At 44.4% G+C, this 23,380-nt stretch overlaps 1 protein-coding gene across 2 annotated transcripts in view; it reads right to left on the reverse strand.

The window, feature by feature from the left end:
* The window catches only part of STRADA (STE20 related adaptor alpha), a 34,355-nt gene that overhangs the window by 8,310 nt on the left and 2,665 nt on the right, over nt 1-23,380 (reverse strand). Inside the window, exons 2-7 of one of the 2 annotated variants that reach the window (XM_088442175.1) lie at nt 21,207-21,265; nt 19,318-19,375; nt 18,256-18,284; nt 14,693-14,798; nt 1,511-1,632; nt 1-52 (exon numbers count right to left, since the gene is read on the reverse strand). The exon at nt 1-52 is cut by the window's left edge and continues 57 nt beyond it. In XM_088442175.1, coding sequence (XP_088298301.1) covers nt 1-52; nt 1,511-1,632; nt 14,693-14,798; nt 18,256-18,284; nt 19,318-19,375; nt 21,207-21,218 — 379 coding nt within the window. In that variant the 5' untranslated portion in view covers nt 21,219-21,265. Of the gene's footprint in view, nt 53-1,510; nt 1,633-14,692; nt 14,799-18,255; nt 18,285-19,317; nt 19,376-21,206; nt 21,266-23,380 lie in introns of those variants that run through there. The other variant, XM_088442184.1, reaches the window with a different exon arrangement.

Genomic DNA, 23,380 nt, shown 5'->3' on the forward strand with positions numbered 1-23,380 from the left:
TGTAAGGGAGGATGTTGTGGTGATTGAACAGCTTTGACACGTGAAGTTCAGTCTGCAGGCAAGAGTCAATATCACTGGGAGAAGAACAGCTAGCAACAGCTCATATCTACTCACTTAGCACTCCTTCCTGTACAGGGGACTAATATAATGGTCCTCACTATGGTCATGTTACATAGAGTCCAGAGCAGAATGAACAAAGTATACAATATTATTTTGCTTTTATTTTCAATGCTCTGCATTTACCAAGAGATTAATTTTTAGGTAGTAGTCACTGCTTGGGATATTAGGCTGATGTATTTAATACTCACTAGATGGCATAATATAAATGACATATACATTTCTGCTATGAATGACTATATAAAAACAAGTTGCAAAATCTTAGCCTTATGGAGATCAGGGGATGGAGGTTATACACAAATGCATTATGGGATACCTATTGTTGACCACTGGGGTTAGATTTATGTTAGTCTCAATGTTTCCTATTCTCTAGATCTCCTTACGATCATAATTTAGGCAACCTGTGAAAAACTAGTTTTGAGGGGCTACAAGTCTTAGAGGGGTATTCAATATGAAAAGTTAACTTCCCTGGCGAAGTTAACGTTTCATATCGGAGTTTTTTTCTGCGTAAAGGTATGGTGCGCGCTCCCGCTTATCCCCATATTCAAAATAAAATGAACGAAAACGGGAAACTCCGAAGTTGGATTTGCGTAAAGTTACGAATTTTTCCTTAAAATAATTGTAAGACCCCCCTAAAGTTGTAAAAACATGGGGGAACACTATGGATACCCCCGTTTTAGCCTTTAATTGAAAGTCGGGGATTTAAATAGCCGCAGCAGGTGTTTTTTTCCGATATTGAAGAAGTGATGCAGAAGAGCACTTAGGTTATTTTTTTCGTTTTTTAAAGTGGTCCCATCAAATTTGGGGTACATGAAAATGGGTACTAGCATATTTTGGTGTCCCTAAAGTAAGTTTTTAAAAATTCTGCATTTGTGCACCTGCCGCTATAATTCTATTCTAGAAAACATCTGCCGCATACTTGCAGAATAGCCCTGAACCTATTTCCCTATTGTTATACAAGTTTTTCCCATTTTTTTTTTTTTTGCACCCCAATTTTTAAATAAATTTTTTGGGGTATCCCTATTTTTTTTTTAAACTTTTTTTGACAGAGTTCTTTTTTAAATGTCAATCTCAGGGGTGCAGGCTATTTTTTAGCCTGCACCCCTAAACCCCAATTCTGCACTTTTTTTCGACACCTATTCAATGGTGAAAAGTTATCACCGTTTTTTATCAAAAACTTTTCAAAACTGCGATAAGTCTTTGAAATTGAATACGGTGTAAAACTAAAGCCAGTGATATTAACGCAAAAAAGTGCGATATTAACGCAAAAAACGATGTTATCGCACCCATATTGAATACCCCTATTAGTCTGGGTGAAGAGAAAGCAGAACTTTGATTCTCCTGCACTAAATGTACAGCTAGTGTATCTCAGCACACCCAGAAATGAGTTTACCTGCAGGAAAGCAACCATGTCATTGGTACATGACTCCATATTAATTCTTCTGATGCAAACATACTCTGCAGAGGGTTTATAACAAGCTAAATTGACTGTCATCAGGTCCTCAAAGCCTCTTCCTGGGTTGAATAAAAAAAGTTATAAAAAGTTATGAATCAATTAAACACTGCATTTTGATGCATGAACCTTAATTGGTAATGAAATAAGAAGTCAAATGCATGTTTCCAAGCAGAAAGCATACTAATTGTGAAATAGAAAAAAATGGCATAAAATGATTATGGTTTATTTGTATAGTGCCACCATATTAAGAAACCACAATTAGCGATGCAGTTCTTAGAACACAGCCCCTGCCCTCATTGGAGCTTACAGTCTAAATTCTTTACCACCCATTCACAGACTATGGTCCGTATCTGGCAGCAGCCTGGTGGAAACTGAACTCATGACCGCACAGAAATAAAACTTTGCTTTACTTCTATATTATTTACAATTACATTTGTTATAATTGTTCCCTAAAAATAGGATTTTTACTCACCGTAAAATCTCTTCCTTGGAGTCCATCTGGGGGATGCCATTACCCCTGGGTTATGTATAGTGAGCTGTGGAGTCGGGCACTAACTAAGGGATCTATTTACTAAGCAGTGTTAGGAGACAGAGTGAAAAGTGATAAGGTGCCAGCCAATCGGCTCCTAACTGCCATGTCACATGCTGTGTTTGAAAAAATTACAGATGGGAGCTGATTGGCTGGCACCTTATCACTCTGTCTCCTAACCATGCTTAGTAAATAGACCCCTGAGACTGGCTACCACCCCCTATATAACCCCTCCCCTTCAAATAGTACCTCAGTCTATGTTTAACAAAGCCAGAGAAAGATCCACGGAAGACCTGAGAAAACCAGAAAATCAACAGGTAACTAGTATGAAACCAAACAAGGGAGGTATCCCAGCATTCCCCAGATGCACTCCAAGGAAGAGATTTTACGGTGAGTAAAAATCGGATTCCCTTTATCATCCATCTGGGGGATGCAATTACCTCTGGGATCTATAAAAGCAAGCCAATTTAGGGGGGGCGCTTACGAACCGGCCTCTCGAAGAATGTATCGCCCAACAATGGCATCTCTCGCTCCAAATGTATGGAAGTAGTAACATTTTCTAAAAGTGTGTATGGATGACCAGGTAGCTGCACAGCTGCTCTACCGAGGCACCATGCAGCACAGACCGAGAAGCCCAGACAGCACGAGTTGAGTGGGTCTGAATTGAAGCCGGACCGTCACATTTGAAGACAAATATCCCTGCCAGATGGCAGAAGTGACCCATCTAGCAATGGATCCTTTTGAGGTAGGCCAGCCTCTTTTTGGTGAATCAATCAATCAACACCATCAATGAATCTGTAGGCCTCAAAGACGCAGTGCGCTCCAAGTAAATGCGTAACACACGTACCAAATCCAACAGTGCTAAGGAAGAAGCTTCACTACTCACTGAAGCCTGGCGAAAGGCTGGAAGGACAATATCCTAGTTAATGTGGAAAGCAGATACCACTTTTGGGAGAAAGAAAGGTTTAGCGCGTACCACCACCCTATCCTCATGAAAAATTAGAAGTGGAGAGCCACTAACTCAGATACTCTTCTGGCCGAGGTAATGGCCAAAGGAAAAAAACAACCTTCAAAGTTAGGTATCGCAATTCTACATATTCCAATGGCTCAAAAGGTGCCTTTTGAAGTGCCTCCAAAACTATTCAAGAAGGAACTGGCGGGACATAAGGAGGCTGTATGCAAAGAACCCCTTGCAAGAAGGTCTGAACTTCAGGTGAACCTGGTGAAGAAAAACCCCTTCACAACAGTTGGCCAAATCAAGAACACTCTCCAGGAGGTAGGTGTATATGTGTCAAAGTCAACAATCAAGAGAAGACTTCACAAGAGTGAATATAGAGGGTTCACCACAAGATGTAAACCATTGGTGAGCCACAAAAACAGGAAGACCAGATTAGAATTTGCCAAACAACATCTAAAAAACCCATTACAGTTCTGGAACATCCTCCTATGGACAGATGAGACAAAGATCAACTTGTACCAGAGTGATGGGAAGAGTATGGAGAAGGAAAGGAACTGCTCATGATCCAAAACATACACCTCATCAGTGAAACATGGTGGTGGTAGTGTCATGGCATGGGTATGTATGGCTGCCAATGGAACTGGTTCTCTTGTATTTATTGATGATGTGACTGCTGACAAAAGCAGCAGAATGAATTCTGAAGTGTTTCGGGCAATATTATATGCTCATATTCAGTCAAATGCTTCAGAACTCATTGGACGGCGGCTTCACAGTGCAGATGGACAATGACCTGAAGCCTACTGCAAAAGCAACCAAAGAGTTTTTTAAGGCTAAAAAGTGGAATGTTATGCAATGGCCAAGTCAATCCCCTGACCTGAATCAGATTGACCATGCATTTCACTTGATGAAGACAAAACTGAAGGGAAAATGACCCAAGAACAAGCAGGAGCTGAAGACATTTGCAGTAGAGGCCTGGCAAAGCATCACCAGGGATGAAACCCAGCGTCTTGGTGATGTCTATGCATTCCAGACATCAGGCTGTAATTGCCTGTAAAGGATTTGCAACAAAGTATTAAAAAGTGAAAGTTACATTTAGGATTATTTAGTTTGTCCCATTACTTTTGGCCCCTTAAAAAGTGGGAGGCACTTATAGAAACCGTTGTAATTCCTACACCGTTCAACTGATTTGGTTGTAATTACCCTCAAATTAAATCTGAAAGTCTGCAGTTAAAGCACATCTTGTTTTGTTTCATTTCAAAGCCATTGTGGTGGTGAATAGAGGCCAATATATGAAAATTCTGTCAATGTCCCAATATTTATGCACCTGACTGTATATCTTCCATACCCGATGATAAATCTGGGAAGTGACTGGTTTGCGAGCCTGTATCATGGTTTTTACAACAGATTCTGAAAACCCTTTGGCCCTCAAGATGTTGGATTCAAGAACCATGCCGTCAAAGCCAACCGAGGCAAATCGGGATAACGGCATGGACCCTGAACAGATCTTGACGCAGTGGCAGACGATACGGTACATCTGACAATATGTTCCAAAAAATTGCATACTAATGCCGGTGCGGCCAGTCTGGAGCCACCAGAATGACCGGCCGTGCCATTGATCGAATCCGCTGAAGTACCCTTGGTAACATTACCAGAGGAGGTGAGATGTATCTCAGCTGGAACACCCAAGGTGCTGTCATGGAATCCACGAGGGATGCCTGAGGATCCCAGGGACAGAGATCCATGCCTTGGAAGTTTCCTGTTGAGACAGGAAGTCATTAGATCTATGGGCCTGATTCAGACCCACTCGCGAGCGGCTGTCCGCTCGCAAGGGGGTCGATGGTGTGCACTGCGTATGCGCACGACGGAGGGAGCTCCGTCGTGCGCATGCGCGAGACGCGACGAGCGAAGGACTTTCCTTCGCTCGTTGTGTCTGATCAAAGGGGGCGTGCTGTCGATGTTGATTGACAGCACGCCCCCTTTGGTGGGCGTGCCTCCCAGACGGGGGCGTTCCCAAGGGAACGCCTACCGTCAGAAGCCGGCCCCACTGACATCACTAGTGATGTCAGTGGGAGTGATTTTGGCTCTGATAGAGCCAAAATCACTCCGGGCCTTGCGGTTGAGAAACTCAATCGCAGGCTTCGGCTCGCAGTGGCGATGGTCGCGATGGTCAAGACCATCGCGACCATCAACCTGCACGCTCGTATATGCTGTGGGTGGTGACCCACAGCAATACGAGCGTCCAGGAGGACGCTCCATAATTATGGAGGTGGGCCCTGATTCAGAGCGAGCGCTCTGGTCAGAGCGTCCGGCTCTGAATCAGGGCCTATGTCTAGAGACCCCCATCTGGAAACTATTTATGCAATTCACATTCCCCTGGATGCACACTGTGGCGACTTATGAAGTCCGCCTCCCAGTTGTCCACCCCTGGAATGCAAACTGCCGAAATAGCTGGAACCCTACTTTCTGCCCAATGAAGGATGTGAAAAACCTCCCTCATTGCTTGCCAGCCTGCTTGTTTATATAAGCAACTGCCGTGGCATTGTCTGATTGGATTTGTACTGGTAGGCTCCTTAGATGGGATTGAGCTTGAGCCAATGCATACCGAATCCAGTATTTAATTCCAGTATATTGATGGAAAGAAGCTTCCTGGACGTACCAAAGAGCCTGAAGGTGCATGTCTAAAACCACCGTCCCCCAGCCTGTTAGGCTGGCATCTGTGGTGACAATGATCCGATTCATTACAGACAACTGGCAACCCCTGCTCAGATTTGCATCCTGCAGCCACCATAGGAGTGACCGACGGGTCTGCAGAGATAATCTGAATATCTGTCTGCTTAATTGAGGGTCTGACTTTACCCATCAATGAAGCAATTGGTTTTACAGTGGTCGGGCATAGAAACTAGCGAAAGGAATGGCTTTAAACGAAGCCAACATTTTTCCCAGTAAGTGCATAGCCCTGAGGACTGAGATATGAGGCATCAGTAAAATTATCCTTATTTTGGATTGAAGATCCTGAATCTTTGCCTGCGGAAGAAACACTCTGTGACATTGAGTGTCGAAGAGAAGACCATCCTCTGAGATGGAATTAAATTTGACTTGAGAAAATCGATGATCCAGCTGAATCTCTGGAGCATGCCTATGGTAATCTGAAGATGTTGTTTGCAATAGGGCTATTGAAGGTGCCCTTAGCAACAAATCGTCCAGATAAGCCAACACACTGACCCCCCCCCCCATTCCTGAGTAGAGAGATCATGTGTGCCAACCTTTGTAAAGACTCTGTGAGCGGTGGACAAACCGAATGGCAGAGCCTGGAACTGCCCCACAGCAAGTCGCCAAAGATGTTGATGACCCTTCCATATAGAAATATGGAGGTAGACATCCTTGATACCTATGGAGGCCACAATTTCCCTTACCTCCATGGAGCAAATGACTGACCTTACCGACTCCATCTTGAATTTTTCCAAGTGGAGATAAGGATTTATCCCCTTGAGGTTGAGAATGGGAGGAAAACGACCTGTATGGTTTGTACTAAGAAAAGACTGGAGTAAAACCCCAGGACTTGCTGTAATACCAGAACCAGAATAATTAATTCGGAATTGGAGAGCGCAGAAATTTCCTGTTTGAGAGTCACCTTTCCATGGGAACGCCTACCATCTGGGGCCGGCCCCACTGATATCACAAATGATGTCAGTGGGAGTGCTTGCGGCTCTGTTTGCGACAAGACCATAAGGGTCTCGTTGCAAGCCCGAAGGTCGCGATGGTCTTGACCATTGCGACCATCTGCCCGGCCGCTCAATATAGCTGTGGGTGGTCACCCACACCTATACGAGCGCCCAGGAGGCCGCTCTAAAAATCAAGAAGGCCGGCCCTGATTCAGAGCGAGCGCTCTGTCAGAGCATCCGGCTCTGAATCAGGGCCTCTATGTCTGCCTTCCATGTTTTAAGCCACAGAGAAAGTCTGGCGGAAATAGCCAAAGCAGAAATATGAGGCTGCACGTGAACAGTGTATTAAAGCATCACCTATATAGGTCAGAGCCTCCAAAATTTGATCAGCTAAAGAACTAGCTTCAGACAAATCCTTCGATTGAAACCCATCAATCAATTGGGCCATCCAGGAATTGATAGCCTTCATCACCCAGGTGCATGCCAGAACAGGCCACAGCAAGACTCCTGACAAAGTGAATATTGACTTAAGTACAGCCTTATTCTTCCTATCCATACGATCTTTAGGTGTTATAGACTGTTGTGGGGATAACAGTATTCCTGACCAACCTAGCAATAGGAGCATCCACCATGGGTGGAATTTCCCAAAGCTTGGTATCCTCTTCCAAAAAAGGATAATGATGCTTACATTTTTTGAGAATATGAAATTTGGAATCAGGTTTTAAACAGACTTCTTTTAATATTTCTCCAAAATGTGAAAATTTGGGGAATACAGTTACATGTTTCTTCTTATGTTTAAAGAAGAAACTGAACTAGTCACTGGAATAACTTTCCTGTAGATGCAAAGTCTCCCTGACTGAATAAGAATTGGAGTTATCCTCCAAGTTTAAGGTGTCTTCCCAGTCATAAACCAATTCCCCTTCTTCCTGGAAAGAGGTAGCTGAAGCCCCATCTCCAGGAAATCCACTGAGGACTGGTCTGAACATCTCTTAGTGGCTGTGGCTCCTGCTGACGTTACCATTTTATTTAGGGACGTTGCCATCTCAGCGAGACATCGTCCCATATCCTCAGCCCATCTGGGCTCTACCGAGGGATCAGCCTCAGACATAGACCTGGCCCAATCAGGCATCACGGACTGTTCAGCTAAACTTCCCGGGAATGAATCTCCCTGTGAACAAGCAGCACAGAGCGACCATGGGTCCGTACAACCTTTTGGCAACTTTTTATCATATTTTGTACAAGCATAAGAAGTGACTGTTCCCTGTTTTTGGAACCCTTGTCTGGCTTCTCCATACTGAAAGAGAAAGACAACCACCACTGCTTCTGAAATTACAGCAAAAGTGAGGAGGCACCTGTTTAAATGCAAAAAAAATAAAACCGGACTCCTGAAGTCCACATTCACTTGCACAAAAACCAAAGAATCTTCAGTACAAAACAATGTATGTTACTGCCTAAATTCCTAAAGAAGTAGTGCAGTAAAGTTGCTTATATATACATAACAATGCTATAAGACCACCAAATATCACCAGGTTAACTACCAAAAGTAATAATCCTAGTTTAACTGCACTCAAATGCATAGGTGCCGACGGCCTCCTGCTTCCTTTAGGATGCCTTGCGTCATCATAGGTGTTCCCTAGCCGCCGGCGCCTCCCTCCGGAGATCCACAGGCTTTGCCTGATGTACTGCGGCTCTTAGTGATAATGTCATAGGCAGCATGTCTGCACGGCAATGGCGCCATGTCATGGGGGCGTGGCCAACGAGCTACCCTTTCCAAAAAGCTGGCAGCATGCTCTTTTCTGTAACACCTACAGCTTCTGTCACATGAGTAGAAAAATGCCCATCCACTCTGCTAAAGCGGCGTGCCGGGAAGCAGTAATACAGTAATCATGGTTTTTACATGTAAAAACCATGTTAACTGTATCAAGCTTACCTTTTTGCCAGCGGCCCCCTCAGATGTGTGTCTAGTATGGATAGAATCCCAGGGACTATGTAGTTTGGTGACTTTCCCAGAGGCGGTCTTTAGAGTGGGATACAGGGTTCACAAAAAACTCTATTTCTACCTAACTCCCACCCTGCTAGTGCCTGTCGCCTGTTGCCAGGTACTACAAACCGAAAAAAACGAAACCAAAAAAGGAAAAAAAAAAAAATTAACCTAACTAAAAAAGCTAGGACCTATCTAGTGCCTTACTCCAAGGCACTAAAAATAACACTGAGGTTCTAGTGTAGGGGTGGGCAATAAGCGGCCCCCCCAGATGTTGTAAAACTACATATCCCAGCATACCCTGCCACAGTTTTGCTATTTGGGCATGCTAAATATGTTGCAATGCATGCTGGGATTTGTAGTTCAACAACAGCCTATTGCCCACCCCTTTTCTAGTGGAAGGGGAGGGGTTATATAGGAGGTGGGAGGCAGTCTTAATTAGTTAGTGCCTGACTCCACAGCTCACTATACATAACCTAATAGCATTCCTAGATGGATGATATAAAAGAAATAGGAATTATTCTGACTAGTTGACTACATTCCTTTGCATTCAATTGGATAGGTTGCACACAGGGGAGTCATTCATATAGTGACCGAGTGATGTCAGTTTCTAGTGAATGACAGGCTGCTGTGTCAATGTGTAGGTGACAATTAACTTTAGCAGGTGAGCATATTGTGTGCCATGTGTGTCATGTGATGGGTCACCATGTGACCCATCACATGAGAATAATTTTCATGAATTTCAGAAGCAAGGTCTCCCCGGCATAGGGTCCATCATACAAAACCTACAGAGTAAAGCAAATATTGCTGCTTGAATAAAGACATTTAAAAAAACCTATTTGTTGCACACACACACAAAAAATAAAAATGGTTTGTTGGACTTTAGAAAAAAATTAGAGATATGGTAAGAACTCACCTTTGTTATCGCTCTTTCTTCCAAGTCCATAGGGTCCACAGCGTTAACCTTGGGGTATAGCTGGATCTGGATCCACAGGCACCACGCAGTTAAAGCTTTGGCTCCCATGATGCACTGGGTCCATCCTCCTCTATACCCCGCCCCCGAGCCACAGGCACCTCAGTTGGTAAGTAGCCAAAGCCAGAGGAGGAAAAACAGAGAAGGAAAACTGGAACACACAAGAGCCATTCTCACAGAAAGGGAGACAGAAAACCGGTGACCAGCCACACAGCCCATATGAAGCCAGGTGCGTCAGGGCGGGTGCCCTGTGGACCCTATGGACTTCGAAGAAAGAGAGATAAAGGTAAGTTCTTACCATATCTCTCATTTTCTTCTTCAGGGTCCACAGGGTTGACCTTGGGGATGTTACCAAAGCAGTCCAATTAAGGGCGGGGACGCTCCAGTGCTGAAAGGAGAATCCGGCACCCAAAGGAAGCATCCTGAGAGGCAAAGGTGTGAAAAGCATAGAACCTCAGAAAAGTCTGGATGGAAGACCACGTGGCCGCCTTACACAGCTGAACAGCCGAGGTGCCATGGCTAGCTGCCCACGAGGGACCCACAGACCGAGTAGAATGAGCCTTAATAGAGGCTGGAACAGGCAAACCCTCCTGTGTATGAGCCTCACAAATAACCAAACGAAGCCAACGGGCCAGAGTTTGTTTATTGGCAGGCCAACCCCTCTTGTGTAAACCAAAGAGGACGAACAAGGAATCAGACTTCCGGATGGAACTAGTCCGGTCCACGTAAACTCAGAGCACGGACCACAACCAAGGAAGCCTCACCAGCCGAGCGATCAGGTGACTGAAAAGCCGGCACAACAATTTCCCGATTAATGTGGGACTTAGTAACCACCTTAGGTAGAAAACCTGGGACGAGTGCAAAGCACTGCCCTGTCCTTGTGAAAAATCAGAAAAGGAGGACGACCAGAAAGCACCCACAATTCTGACACCCTCCTGGCTGAAGCAATCGCCAGGAGAAACAGTCAACCACTTGAGTTCCACTGACTCAAGCGGCTCGAATGGAGGACCCTGGAGGGCCCGAAGCACAACCACCGAATCCCAAGGAGCCACTGGGGGAACAAAGGGAGGCTGCATCCTGAGAACACCCTGGAAAATGGTGCGGATATCTGGTAGTGGAGCTATCATTCGCTGGAACCACACAGATAGTGCAGACACATGAAATATCAAAGATGCTAGGTAAATCCTGGCGGAGGCAGGTTTGCGCGCCTGCAGCATAGTGCTGATGACCGAGCTAGAAAAACCCCGGGACCTTAAGATGGACGTCTCAAGAGCCATGCCGTCAAAGACAGACGACCCAGATCCGGGTAAAGGCAGGGACCCTGAGAAGACAGGTCCGGACGTTGAGGCAGAAGGAACAGAGCATCGATGGAGAGACTCCGAAGATCGGAGTACCAAGGATGTCTGGGCCAAGCAGGAGCCACCAGAAGCGTGCCGCCGCCCAGTTTGAATTTCCTAAGAACCGAAGGAAGAAGGGATATCGGAGGGAATAGATACGCCAACTGGAAGGTCCATCTCACCGACAGAGCATCCACCAGGCTTGTGTCGGCATCTCTTGTTCTGGACCCGTACACTGGCAACTTGTGATTGTGACGGGATGCCATGAGGTCCACCTCCGGCAGTCCCCACTTGTCCACGAGTAGTTGAAACACCTCTTGGTGAAGCGACCATTCCCCGGGATGCACGTTGTGACGGCTGAGGAAGTCCGCCTCCCATTTGAGGACTCCTGGGATGAACACTGCCGAGATGGCTGGAAGGTGACACTCCGCCCAAGACAGGATGCGTGACACCTCTGTCATTGCTGCTCGACTGCAAGTGCCCCCTTGATGGTTGATGTACGCCACCGTGGTGGCATTGTCGGACTGAACCTGCACGGTCTTTCCTTGAAGAGCGTGACCTGACAACTGGAAGGCCTTGTACACAGCCCGGAGTTCCAGAATTTTGATCGGGAGAATTGCTTCTTCAGCTGTCCAACGGCCCTGAAGTGAAAGTGGACCTGTCACTGCACCCCAACCCTGGAGACTGGCATCTGTTGTGAGAAGAACCCAGTCCGGGATCCAAAAGGGGCGACCCCTGTTGAGATGAGATGTCTGAAGCCACCAAGCTAGAGACAGGCGCACCTTTGGAGACAACACCACCATCTGAGTCCTGATCCGGTGACGTAACCCGTTCCATTTGGATAGAATCAGCCCCTGCAGGGGCCTGGAATGGAACTGGGTATACTTCACCATGTTGAACGCCGACACCATGGACCCTAGAACCCTCATTGCCGAGTGAACAGACACCCGGTAACTCTTCAGACAGCTGCGCACCCTCAGTTGTAGGGCGTAAATCTTCTCTGGGGTCAGAAAGATCCTTTGCTGACGAGAATCCAAAAGAGCTCCCAAATGAACCATCCATTGGGACGTAATCAGGGAGGACTTTCCAATTTATCAGCCACCCGTGCGCTTGCAGACAAGCAATCGTCAGGTGTAGAAGTACCGGAGAGCTTGCCAGCAATAGGAGGTCGTCGAGATATGGCAGAAGCCATATACCTTGGCTCCAAAGATGGGCCGCCATGACAGCCATAATCTTGGTGAACACCATCGGAGCCGTGGAGAGGCCAAAGGGTAGAGACTGAAACTGGTGCTGTCGTATAGCAAACCGCAGATATCGCTGGTGTGAAGGCGCTATAGGAACATGGAGGTAGGCGTCCTGGCTGTCCAGGGAGACCATGTGATCCCCAGGCTCCATAGCCAAAATGATGGAACGCAAGGTTTCCATCCTGAATTTGGGTACTCTGAAAAACTTGTTCAGCGACTTCATAAGTTGAGGATAGGCCGATGAGACACATTGAGTTTCTGAACCAGTAGTAGTAACCCGTCCCGCGTTGAGAAAGTAGAACAGGAACAATGACCCAAGCTTTCAGCAAGGACTCTATGGCTCCCTGAATGTGCAAGGTCTTGGTCTCGTCCTGAGGAGGACGTGTAGAAAAACTGATGGGGAGGCCTTGACGAAAGGATAGGGTGTACCCCTGAGAGACCACTTCTCGTACCCAAGCATCCGAGGTGGTATTGCACCAGCATTTGTCGAATTGAAGAAGTCTGCCTCCCACTCTGGGATCTCCCAGAGGGAGGCCCATCCCATCAGGCTGCAGGTTTACCCTCTGGCTTGGAAGCAGGGCGTCTAGCGCTCCAGGCTTGCTTCTTTGGTTTAAGGGCGGCCTTGGTTGCCGACTGCCTCGGGAAGGACTGCCCCTTGGATTTCCCTTGAGAACGAAAGGCGGCGCAGCTGCCGATGGTAGAAAAGCTGACTTAGAATTGCCAGGGTATCTAAAATTTTGTCCATGTCTGGGCCAAACAATATCTCCCCATTGAAGGGTAAGGCCTCCAGGCCCTTCTTGGAATCCGCATCCGCTCTCCAAGAATGTAACCACAAAGACCGGCGAGCAGACACAGCTGCGGCCGAGACTCTGGAAGTCAGAGGACTGGCATCCAAAGCCGCTTCACCAATATAGAAAGCGGCATCTCTCATTTAGCCCACTAAAGCTCTCTGAACCTCAGAAGCTTCCTCAGAAAAGGTATCTTCCAGCACACTGGCCCAACTCTCAATGGCTTTAGCAACCCAGGAGATAGCCATGGACAGATGGGCCACAGCCCCTGAAAGAGAATAGATTGATTTTAAATAAGTCTCCACTTTCCTGTCCGTGGGGTCCTTTAGGGATGAAATGGAAGGCATAGGCAGGGTAGCACTCTTGATTAAGCGAGTTACATGAGAATCCAAAGCAGGTAGAGTTTCCCACTTTTTGCATTGACTTGCAGGAAACGGATAACTAGACGCTAAACGTTTCTGCAGCTGGAACCTCTTACTAGGCGACTGCCAGGCCTCCGCCATATGATCAGTCAGCTGATCAGAGAGAGGAAAAACAGCCAAAGTCACTTTTGCCTGTTTGAAATTTGGGTATTTGGATTTAGGGGCCGGTTCCTCATCCTCTATATCAAGAATGGATCGCACCGCCCTTACCAATGCCGGAACATTAATAGATGATTTCGTTTCTACTTCCCGGACAGGGGAATCAGAGTTAGAGTCCTCAGGCAATAATTGATCGGCCAATATATCGCGCCCCTGTCGGCCAGTGTGTACAGATGATAGGTCTGTGAACGTCGTCGTTCACAGACAAATCGCATTGGTTGTGCTGCACAGCCAATGAACAGATATGTCTGCAGACATATCTGTCCATCGGCAAGTGTGTACGGGCGATCAGCGAGCGGGTACTGAGTGGGTACTACTTTCCCGGTTCTGGCACAGCTCCCCATCCACAGCAGCCCAGCACACGCTGCTGTGTGCTGGGCTGCACTGGGAGACTGTCCGAGGCTGCTAAAGGAGAAGCCCGAGCAGTCTCCTATGCTAAAGGGGGGAGTGATCACGCTGATCGCGCCCCCCACTGGCTGTGCACTGAGCTGAGGGGCACACAGCGCCCCCCTCCCCAGTGCGCATCGCAAATGTTTGTGTTTTCCCCCCCAAAAGGGGGCGTGGCCACACCTTCCGCGATTAGACCACGCCCCTACCCGCCCCCAGTCAGGCCCGACCCACTGCAGCATGCAGATGATGGTCATTCAGTGTGTATGAACGACCATCATCTGCAGATATATTGGTCAGGTGTGTACCCACCTTAAAACCCTATACTGAAGGAAACTATTTCTGAGCTCCAAAATAGCTGATAAACTTTTTCATAACTAATTAGACAATATTCAAAACTACATATCATTACTTCAGTATATTCCTAAATCATATCTCATCTACTAAATGTTTTATATCTGCCCAATGTCCTCTGCCACTAGCACTGTATGCAAATGAGAGGAAGGTGGCTTATTCAACAGGAAGTGTAAAAAGAAAAGTGGGCCCTCATTAGGGTTAGCGATGACAAGGTGAGTTCAGTCTTCAACACACAAGTATAAAAATGCATAACTGAGGTTACATGGACACTAATCAGATTACACGGTGTGTAATTGACACCCCCTCACACACATCTACTTACCTATGATAGTGAGCAACTCATAGCAACTTCTGTCCGGAGTGTATACCCCCATGACGTCCGGACTGCGACAGGATGCTATAGATTCCACACTGGCAGCTTCATTGGTCTGAAGAATGAGCAGTACAAAGATCAAGATGGGACCATTAGACTAGTGGTTTGTCATTGGAGGAAATGGCTTGACATGAAATAATGGGACATTGAAATGGTATTCGTAATATCAAAACACAACATAAAAAACATCTGCTATCGAAAAACAATTAATTACTGAGAAATGAAGGTACTCGGAGCACAGGAATAAAAAAACAAAAAAAAAAGTGTTTTATTTTAGATCAGATAGAGGCAGTAGATGGCTGTTGAACCACAAGTCTCAGAATGTCCTGCTGGCCAGCAGTAAGTCCTCAGTCATGGACAACATATGACCCACAACAATAAATAGTATGCATGCTCAACACACAGATAAATATAAAGAATAAACACATATATATGGATAATGTAATAGGATGAACCCATACCATTCAAATGAACTCGACTATATGAAATCACTGAACTAGACAATTTAGAGAACATGATAATTTCATATTGATTGTTTGGTACGTAAGGATAGTAATGTAATGCAGCACCTTATATTAGCCTATAGGTGGCACTCCTGTGATTATTGCCTACAGAAAACATTTGGCTGACATCCAAGGCACTAGTGGAAAAATTTAACTTTTCAATGGCACATAAGTTGGTAATACAGTTGCATTCATTAGAAGGAATAGCAACAACATGCATATTGGATTGGAGGGTTTATCTGATCTGCACAGTGTGTAGCTAGCTGTAGTCAGAACGGTTATGGCTATTTCACACATGCCGGTTTTCACAGGCCGGCAAAAATCAGGCATTTTTTTCCGGGTGTGAAATTCAGTGGTGGATGATAGCGCGTTTGTCCTTTCGCACGGCACAGTTGCAGTGCTACAGTCGGGAATTTCCACTAAGGACAGCTGCCGTCCCGTGCTCGTGCCGTCCCTTCAAGCCAGTGTAGTATAGGAAACAATGTTTCCTTACGCACACACACCAGCTGGCTTGTACAATATGCCTGCTTCTACTGTGTGTACCTGCTCTTATTACAATATGCCTGCTTCTACTGTGTGTACCTGCTCTTATTACAATATGCCTGCTCCTACTATGTGTGTACTTGCTCTAATTACAATATGCCTGCTTCTATGGTGTGTATACAGGGGATCTGCTGTAGTTACAATATACCTGCTTCTACTGTGTGTATCTGGTAATATCTGCTATAGATACAATGGGGCAGATGCATGAAGCTCTGGGAAGTGATAAACAACCAACCACTCTGTTCCTAACGGTCATGTTACAGGCTGTGTTTGAAAAATGACAGTTGGAAGCTGATTGGTTGTTTGTTTATCACTCTCCACTTTATCACTTCCCAGAGCTTCATACATCTGCCCCAATATACCTGCTGTTACTGTATGAATCCGTTGTGTGCACTTAAAAGTTTTCAGTATTAAAATAGATCGAAAATACTACACCTACAGGCCAATAAATACATACAGATGTGTCCACATACATCTATCCTCTGTGCACTACAAGTCACGTTACAGATAACGCGTGAGCTCCGTGTGTCTCGGTAGCGCAGAGTGTCTTTTCATGCAACTTTTTTCCTTAAAATGCATCTTATTCGCAGAGCGATGTGAATAGGATGAACAAACAACTTCTGCTGATTAAAATGATATGCGACAATCCTATATCTGCATGTGCAATGCTACGTTACAGTGTAAGCGGCCGTAGCATTTCGCATGCAGATACGGCCGCAGTCACACACAAAATATAGGCATGCCACATTTCATTTTAATCGGTAGAAGCTTGTGCGTCCTATTCGCATCGCTTTGCGAATAAGACACATTTTAAGGGAAAAAGTTGCATGAGAAAATGCTCGGTGCTACCGAGTCACACCACGGCACGGCGCAATTAATAGGTCTGTTTAATGTGCAAGAAGGCTAGATGTATGTGGACATATCTATATACAGCAGTAACCTCAATACACACACACAAATGTAATGACACAAAGGTCCACTTTTAGATTAAAGCACATGCATAACTATATATTGTTGTGGCCTGTAATCAGCTTCTGTGAGTACACTGATAAGAAAGTGCTGTGAGGAATTACCGAATACATTTTCTGAGGAGTACAAACTCCACATAAGACCAGCCTTGGTAAGAATGGAACCAATGGCGTTGTGCTGGGTACAACACACACAAAGTGCAAAATGCAGATCTCGCATACAAGCTAGAGGCAGTGGTAGAGGCAGTTCTTAACAAGTTAAAAATAACTTTGTCCATTTGCATCAATACTAGCACTGTAGATTAAAAAGGAATGACCATAAAGGATCTATTTTGTTTCTTATATAAGATCAAAGCTTCAAAACAACGTCACTAGTACAGCCCTTGTTAAGTGCATCTACACCTGAGCTCTGAGGTGCCGAGTGTGTCCATGAAAATGAGATGACATATGGTACAATACAGACAGCACTTGTGTGAGCGCCACAGTCTGATCCCAGCAGCTAGATATGTAAAAATCTGTCACTTTATCAAACTTCTTGCAGTTATAAAGTTAAATCATTTTGATGGAGTTAAGGGATTTCCCATCTACATGTAACTTATTTATTGAATTGTGCAGTATGTATCCTCCTGCAACCTTTACTAAATACATGATTATATTTTGGTCTTCTTGCTGTATTTATTATCCATTTATTTATATCTTTAGAGAGTTGCTTACATTTATTCCCCTTTAATATGACACAGTTCTGATGTGTTCTCAATAACGTACCCAAAAAGCAGCTTTGTGATGTAACCTACAGATGTGACCAAACATCTTACCTATCTGCACTACAAGACGCGTTAAACATAATGTGTGAGCGCAGTGCAACTAGGTACCACCGAGCTTCTTTTCATGCAACTTGATGCAAACAGGACGCACAAGCAGCTTCTGCTGATTAAAAAGCTATATGCAGGATGCCTATAATCTGCATGCGAAATGCTACCTTATAGTGTCAGTGGCTGTGACAATAACGTAGCATTTTGCATACAGTCAGGAAGTTCCCAGTGGTGTCCTTCAATAATCATAGTGACAGGCATCACTTGACCTATTGAACTGATCAGGGTATGATGTGTCCCAGTCTCTCATAAAGTTCTATATAAACCCCCGAAAGTCCTATGGGGGAATTCAATTGTTATGTGGTGGCAAGCAGAAACGTCCTGTTTTTGGAAGCCCAAACTGCTGTTTGGACACCCTAACCAGGACTTTAGACAGGTTTTGCCAATTTATAGGCTAAACCCAGTCTAATTGGGTGCAACAAGCGCTATTATTAATGGGCGCAAAAAGACAACTGAACTGCAACATTTTAGGTACAGTCTCTTGGCAGTTCAAGCTTGTCATGCATTGCCAATAATCTACAGATCTTGTATTTGACTAAAGTGCTAGGGATAAAACTCTGCCCCACATCAAAATGCCTCCATGCAACACATACAGACATGGTGCAGAGACAGAAAGTCTCACTTACTTTCCTTCGAGAGTCCCCTATATGCGAGTCTGGAGGAAGGGAGAGGAGGATCCGCTCAGCTTAAAACAGCACATTAATAAGATGTAAAATGCGACCGCCTCCTAGCCTCAGTAGCATTCATTAGTTGTACAGCACATTAGACAGAAACATTGTAGCATACAAAGTAGTACACTGAAAGCTGAACAAAACTGGTTATAGAAAGTCTGGAAATAAGGAACATTTCTAGCTCCCTCAACAGGATAGATATACCATATATTAACCTCTTCAAGACCATTGGAGGAATGTAATAGGGCCCTGGATAAAACATTTGCTGATTTTTTTATAGGCACAATCTGTGAGGATGAGTTAAAAAAAAAAAAAAAAAAAAAAAAAAGAAGTTGTTGCTTTAAACCCTGCAATGAAATCTCCACATTTTGCAAACTATGATCTGATTTACCCCTTCCCCCATGTTTAACCAAACCACCCCAATTTACTTGCTTTCCCCAGGAGAAATACTTTACATTTCATAGTCAACCAAAGTGAATTTTTTATTTTCTCAAGACAAATATAATTTTTCTCTTTTTCGGAACCATAATCAGATAAACATCTCTTTTGAAATTGAGATATTATAAGGAAAAGAGCAATAATAGGAAAAAAAAATGTACACAGTTAGAGGAAGCAATAACATTGCTACATTTGTTTGTAGACTTCTATTAGGTTTTCCTATACATGTGTACTTTATTGGAGAGTGCAGGTAGTGATCACAAATGTGTCATAAATGGTTTATATAAATGGTGTGTGTGTTTTTACTTTTTTTGTTACCAATTTATTTTCTGCTTTAAATACAAGGAGTCTTAACAGTGACATCTAAGCTAATGTTGGAACACGTTCGGCAGGGAACCACAAGTCATGGTTCCTGGCATTATAGCAACAATCCAGGACTTGTTCAGGTGAGCTTTGTTACTAATATGGCCCTGACGACACCAGGATGTAACTGTATGCCCAGGTGCATGAAGGCACAGATTGTCAGAGCATACATTTACACCCCAATGCAGGAAGAGGGAAAGATGGAAAACGACTTACCTCCAAAAAACTCCAACTCCCTCAAGCCATCAACAAGGATTCTGTCTGAAACCCAGCGCTGTAGAATCAAAGCAATATATGTTAATCCTTACAATGAGAAAGGGTTAAAAGATAATAAAAAAATGCTTGTAGCCAAGTGGTGTGCAATAGGAGACTAAAAGTGCATATCCACTACACGAGAGTGAAACAACTGTACGATGACAACATTGTAATTGTTCAGTCGTTCACCATCCTGTGCAATCGATAATGTGCCCACACTGAACGATATGTCGTTCAGTGCAGGCACCCTCCCTCATCCCCGAACATGCACAACCTGACAATCTTGTCAGGTTGGCCTGTATGTTCAGGCAATGGCAAATGCCGACAACGACCAGCTGGAACGCGCATCTCTGGTCGTTGCCGGCATTTTACTGCACGATTAATGAGTGATTGAACAATAACGATGTTGTAATCATTCATTTTTCCCGTGTAGTAGACACGCACCTTAAGACATCTATCATCGAGTGAACATGCAGACCAACCCACCGATAACAACAGGTTGTGCATGTTCGGGGATGAGGGAGGGTGCCTGCACTGAATAACATATCGTTCAGTGTGGGCACATTATCCACTGCCCAGGATGATGAACGATTCAACGATTACAATGTTGTAATCGTACAGTAGTTCCACTCTCGTGTAGTGGATATGCACCTTTAAGGGGCAAATTCAATTAGATAATTAGAATGTATAAATATTATAGTGTCATGTGCTTGAATATGTATTAAACTGCTCCGTTGAAGGTAAAAGTTAATCCAAATATGTGAAAACAGGCACTAATGTACTCAGAAGCACATAAAGCATATGACAGATAAACATGGCGGTGTGCGCTCCATGATGACATCAACAGCTGTATGATTTGTGGTGGAAAGTCCCCACCATTTTTGTGACTTTTAACTTACCCATTTGCGGATATTGCTTCCACCCACTAATTCTCATTAAGAGATCTGTAAACATTATACTATTACTTTATGGTATTTTATGGTTTATAAATCCATTTTTTTACTTATTTATCTGTCATATGCTTTACTTGTTTCTGCGTACATTAGCGCCCGTTTTAACATATTTGGATTCAAATAGGTAATTGTCAGCTCTGCACTATTCTATTAGCGCTGCATCCCCACGCGTTAAGCCTCAGAAGGTGCACATTTTTCCTCGTGGGTAATTGAATCGGCCCCTAAATGTGACCTGTCCCCAGCTCTATTCTCCCGATCTGACTTGCTCTCTGCTTAATTTCAAAAAGAGAGGCCTAAGGGCCCGATTCAGACCCGCTCGCGAGCGCTATGCACTCGCAAGCGGGTCGATGGTGGGGCACTGCGCACGCGCCGCGATTGTGCCGCGCGCAAGCCCCATAGCGAGTGAGAAATTCACTCGCCCTGGGGCTCGCTACAAACAGGGCGGCTGTCGATGTTGATCGACAGCTCGCCCCGTTTTGTAGGCAGGGAGGGGGGGTGGCTGGAGAAACAGAGGCGTTCCGTTTGTGGGCGGCCCTACTGACATCACTCTGAATCAGGGCCTATGTTTCATGGCATGGAGTTATGGAGCAAGCTTGTGCCATGTGTGAGAATTTTGGGATGGGTGATGTGGTGGTAGTGAGGTTGTTATAGTGCGGTTTTCTCATTACTAAAATACGGGGATTGTGCAGTCTTTGAAGTATATGAAGTTGTCTAATCACTGTTGAAGACTGTAAGGGACTCTAGAGCTGATATAACAACATATACAAAAATAACAGTGCATTAAACAACAGTAATTTGCTTTTATTAGTTTATGGTGCACTGCACCGATCAAAGTTTCATTGTATCCAGCATTTGCCCTCTGGCAGAGCAGAATTATGCTGCTTAAAGATAACTTACAAGAAAAGACATGAGTCCTCTTTATGTCAGATGTATAGTCAGATGCCATAAACTAGGACCTGTAGACAAAAGAAGTGACTTCTTAGTTGTTTAACATAATTTTATCATTTCCATCGAAAAATTGTAGCATAATAATCTTAACAAATCCAGTAATGGTATTTATAGGCTGATGTGTAATTAACTCCTTAATCAGATAATTCTTGACTGGTGGGATAAAACGTATTTCTCAATCACTTTCTGTAAAAGTATTTATAAAAATCAATTAATGTTTATTTATTGTGATATTAAAAGCACACACTGTCTGCCAATCTCATACAAGTACCCAAAAATCAGTTTAAACTTCAAACTGTTCAAGTCGTACTTGCCAACACTCCTGAGGGTGCGAGCAGAAATCCGACTAAAGTGCCATTCGAGAGGCTGTTATTGCCAGCTAAGTGCGGCAATAACAGCCTTGCGGCTGGCACTTTAGTCTGAGAATGTCGGTTCTCGGGACAAAACACCCAGATTAAATCGCGAGAACCGGCATTCTCCGATTTACCAGCTTCCTGTCAGAGTAAACATCGCTATGAATTGAATAGCACCCGGCGCTATGCAACTCCCAGGGAATTGAATAGTCACCTTACAAATCATGGCTATCACAGCACAATCATTTTATGATGGGAAACCAGTCCCTAACTTAACAGACCAAGGGCAGGATTCAATTACACGCAAAATTGGACAAAAAGTTTCGCCTATTGCGTCTTATCTCCAAATTCAATTCTGGGACCAATTCGCCTAAGCGGAAACTCAATGCCCTGAAACAGGCGGAAAAGTTTCTCCACTGAATGGCAGGCGGAAAAAAGTGCAAAATCTCTATTTTGGGGTGCAAATGTGGGGCATTGATTCATAACCCTTTGGACACCCCCAAAGGGCAAATCAGCTAAAACAAATAAAGAAAAAAGACCTTAAAACACCCCCAAAAAAAGATATGTAATTTTTGGGGCAAAAATGAAAAAAGTGGGGAGACAAGGATAAAAAGTAGCGAAATAGGTTTCTTGGGGGCCTGTATGGATGGGGCAGGTATTAACAGGATTGCAGGTGCATGCTGCAGGTGGAATTTTTACATTTTTAAAAAGTGCACTTTAGAACCACAAAAACATGCTAGCACCCATTTTCAAGTACCCCAAATTTGACTGGACTTATTATCCACAAAATATACGGTTTTGTATCATTCTTCACCACTTTTACAACTTAAGGACACAATGTACTTTTATTAGGGCTAATAGTACACATCTGTAATGATTTCCAGTGTCAGTGCATCTTATTTTAGGATACAGACTGATTCCCCCAATCAGTGGTGGCGAACCCTGGCACTCCAGCTGCTGTAGGACTATATATCCCAGCATGCCCTGCAACAGTTTCAGAAGCATTCCCTAATAGCAAAACTCTGGCAGTGCATGCTGGGATATGTAGTCCCATAGCAGCTGGAGTGCCAGAGTTCAATCTATTCAGTACTTTCAGCCTATTCTGCAATTGAATACAGTGAATCGCGGGGACGCGTATGCCACAAATTTGCCTCTTAAACAGGTGAATGTGGCAGAAAGTACAATAGGCAAAAAGTTTTCAACTTTTCACGTCTAATTGAATACAGGCCCCTATCTAAACAGAAATCCCCCAGGCTAGCCTACCAAAGTTTTGAAAACTTTAATTTACTACGACCTTCCTGGTCAGTCCAGTGCCACCCAAAGGACTTGAATGTTTTCTATTTATAATCTATGGCAGAGGTTCCCATACACGGTCCTCAAGGCTCCCCAACAGTTCAGGTTTTAGAGATATATATTGGTTGAGCAGAAATTGATATATCGAATTGAGGTATTTAGCAACCAATGTTAACCATGGATCTCTCTAACACCTGAACTGTTGGGGAGCCTTGAGGTCCGTGTTTGTGCACGTCTGGTCTATGGAGAATGTGTGGAAGTACTGCTACAGGAGAAAAGAACAAAAAAAAAACACAACTGCAACCAGACCTATACTGGCATAGTGATTACCAAGCACATTTTTGGATCCTTTGTCCTTTAGCAAAACCGCTCCTACCTTTTGGTCCTACTGAGATGCCATCGAGAAGACGGCTGACCCAACTTCCACAATCACAAAATAAAAAAATAAGTTACAATTAATATGGTAAATGTTAAAGT

Source organism: Taudactylus pleione, unplaced genomic scaffold (assembly GCF_031769625.1).
Source record: "Taudactylus pleione unplaced genomic scaffold, aTauple2 ptg000018l, whole genome shotgun sequence".
Taxonomy (NCBI): domain Eukaryota; kingdom Metazoa; phylum Chordata; class Amphibia; order Anura; family Myobatrachidae; genus Taudactylus; species Taudactylus pleione.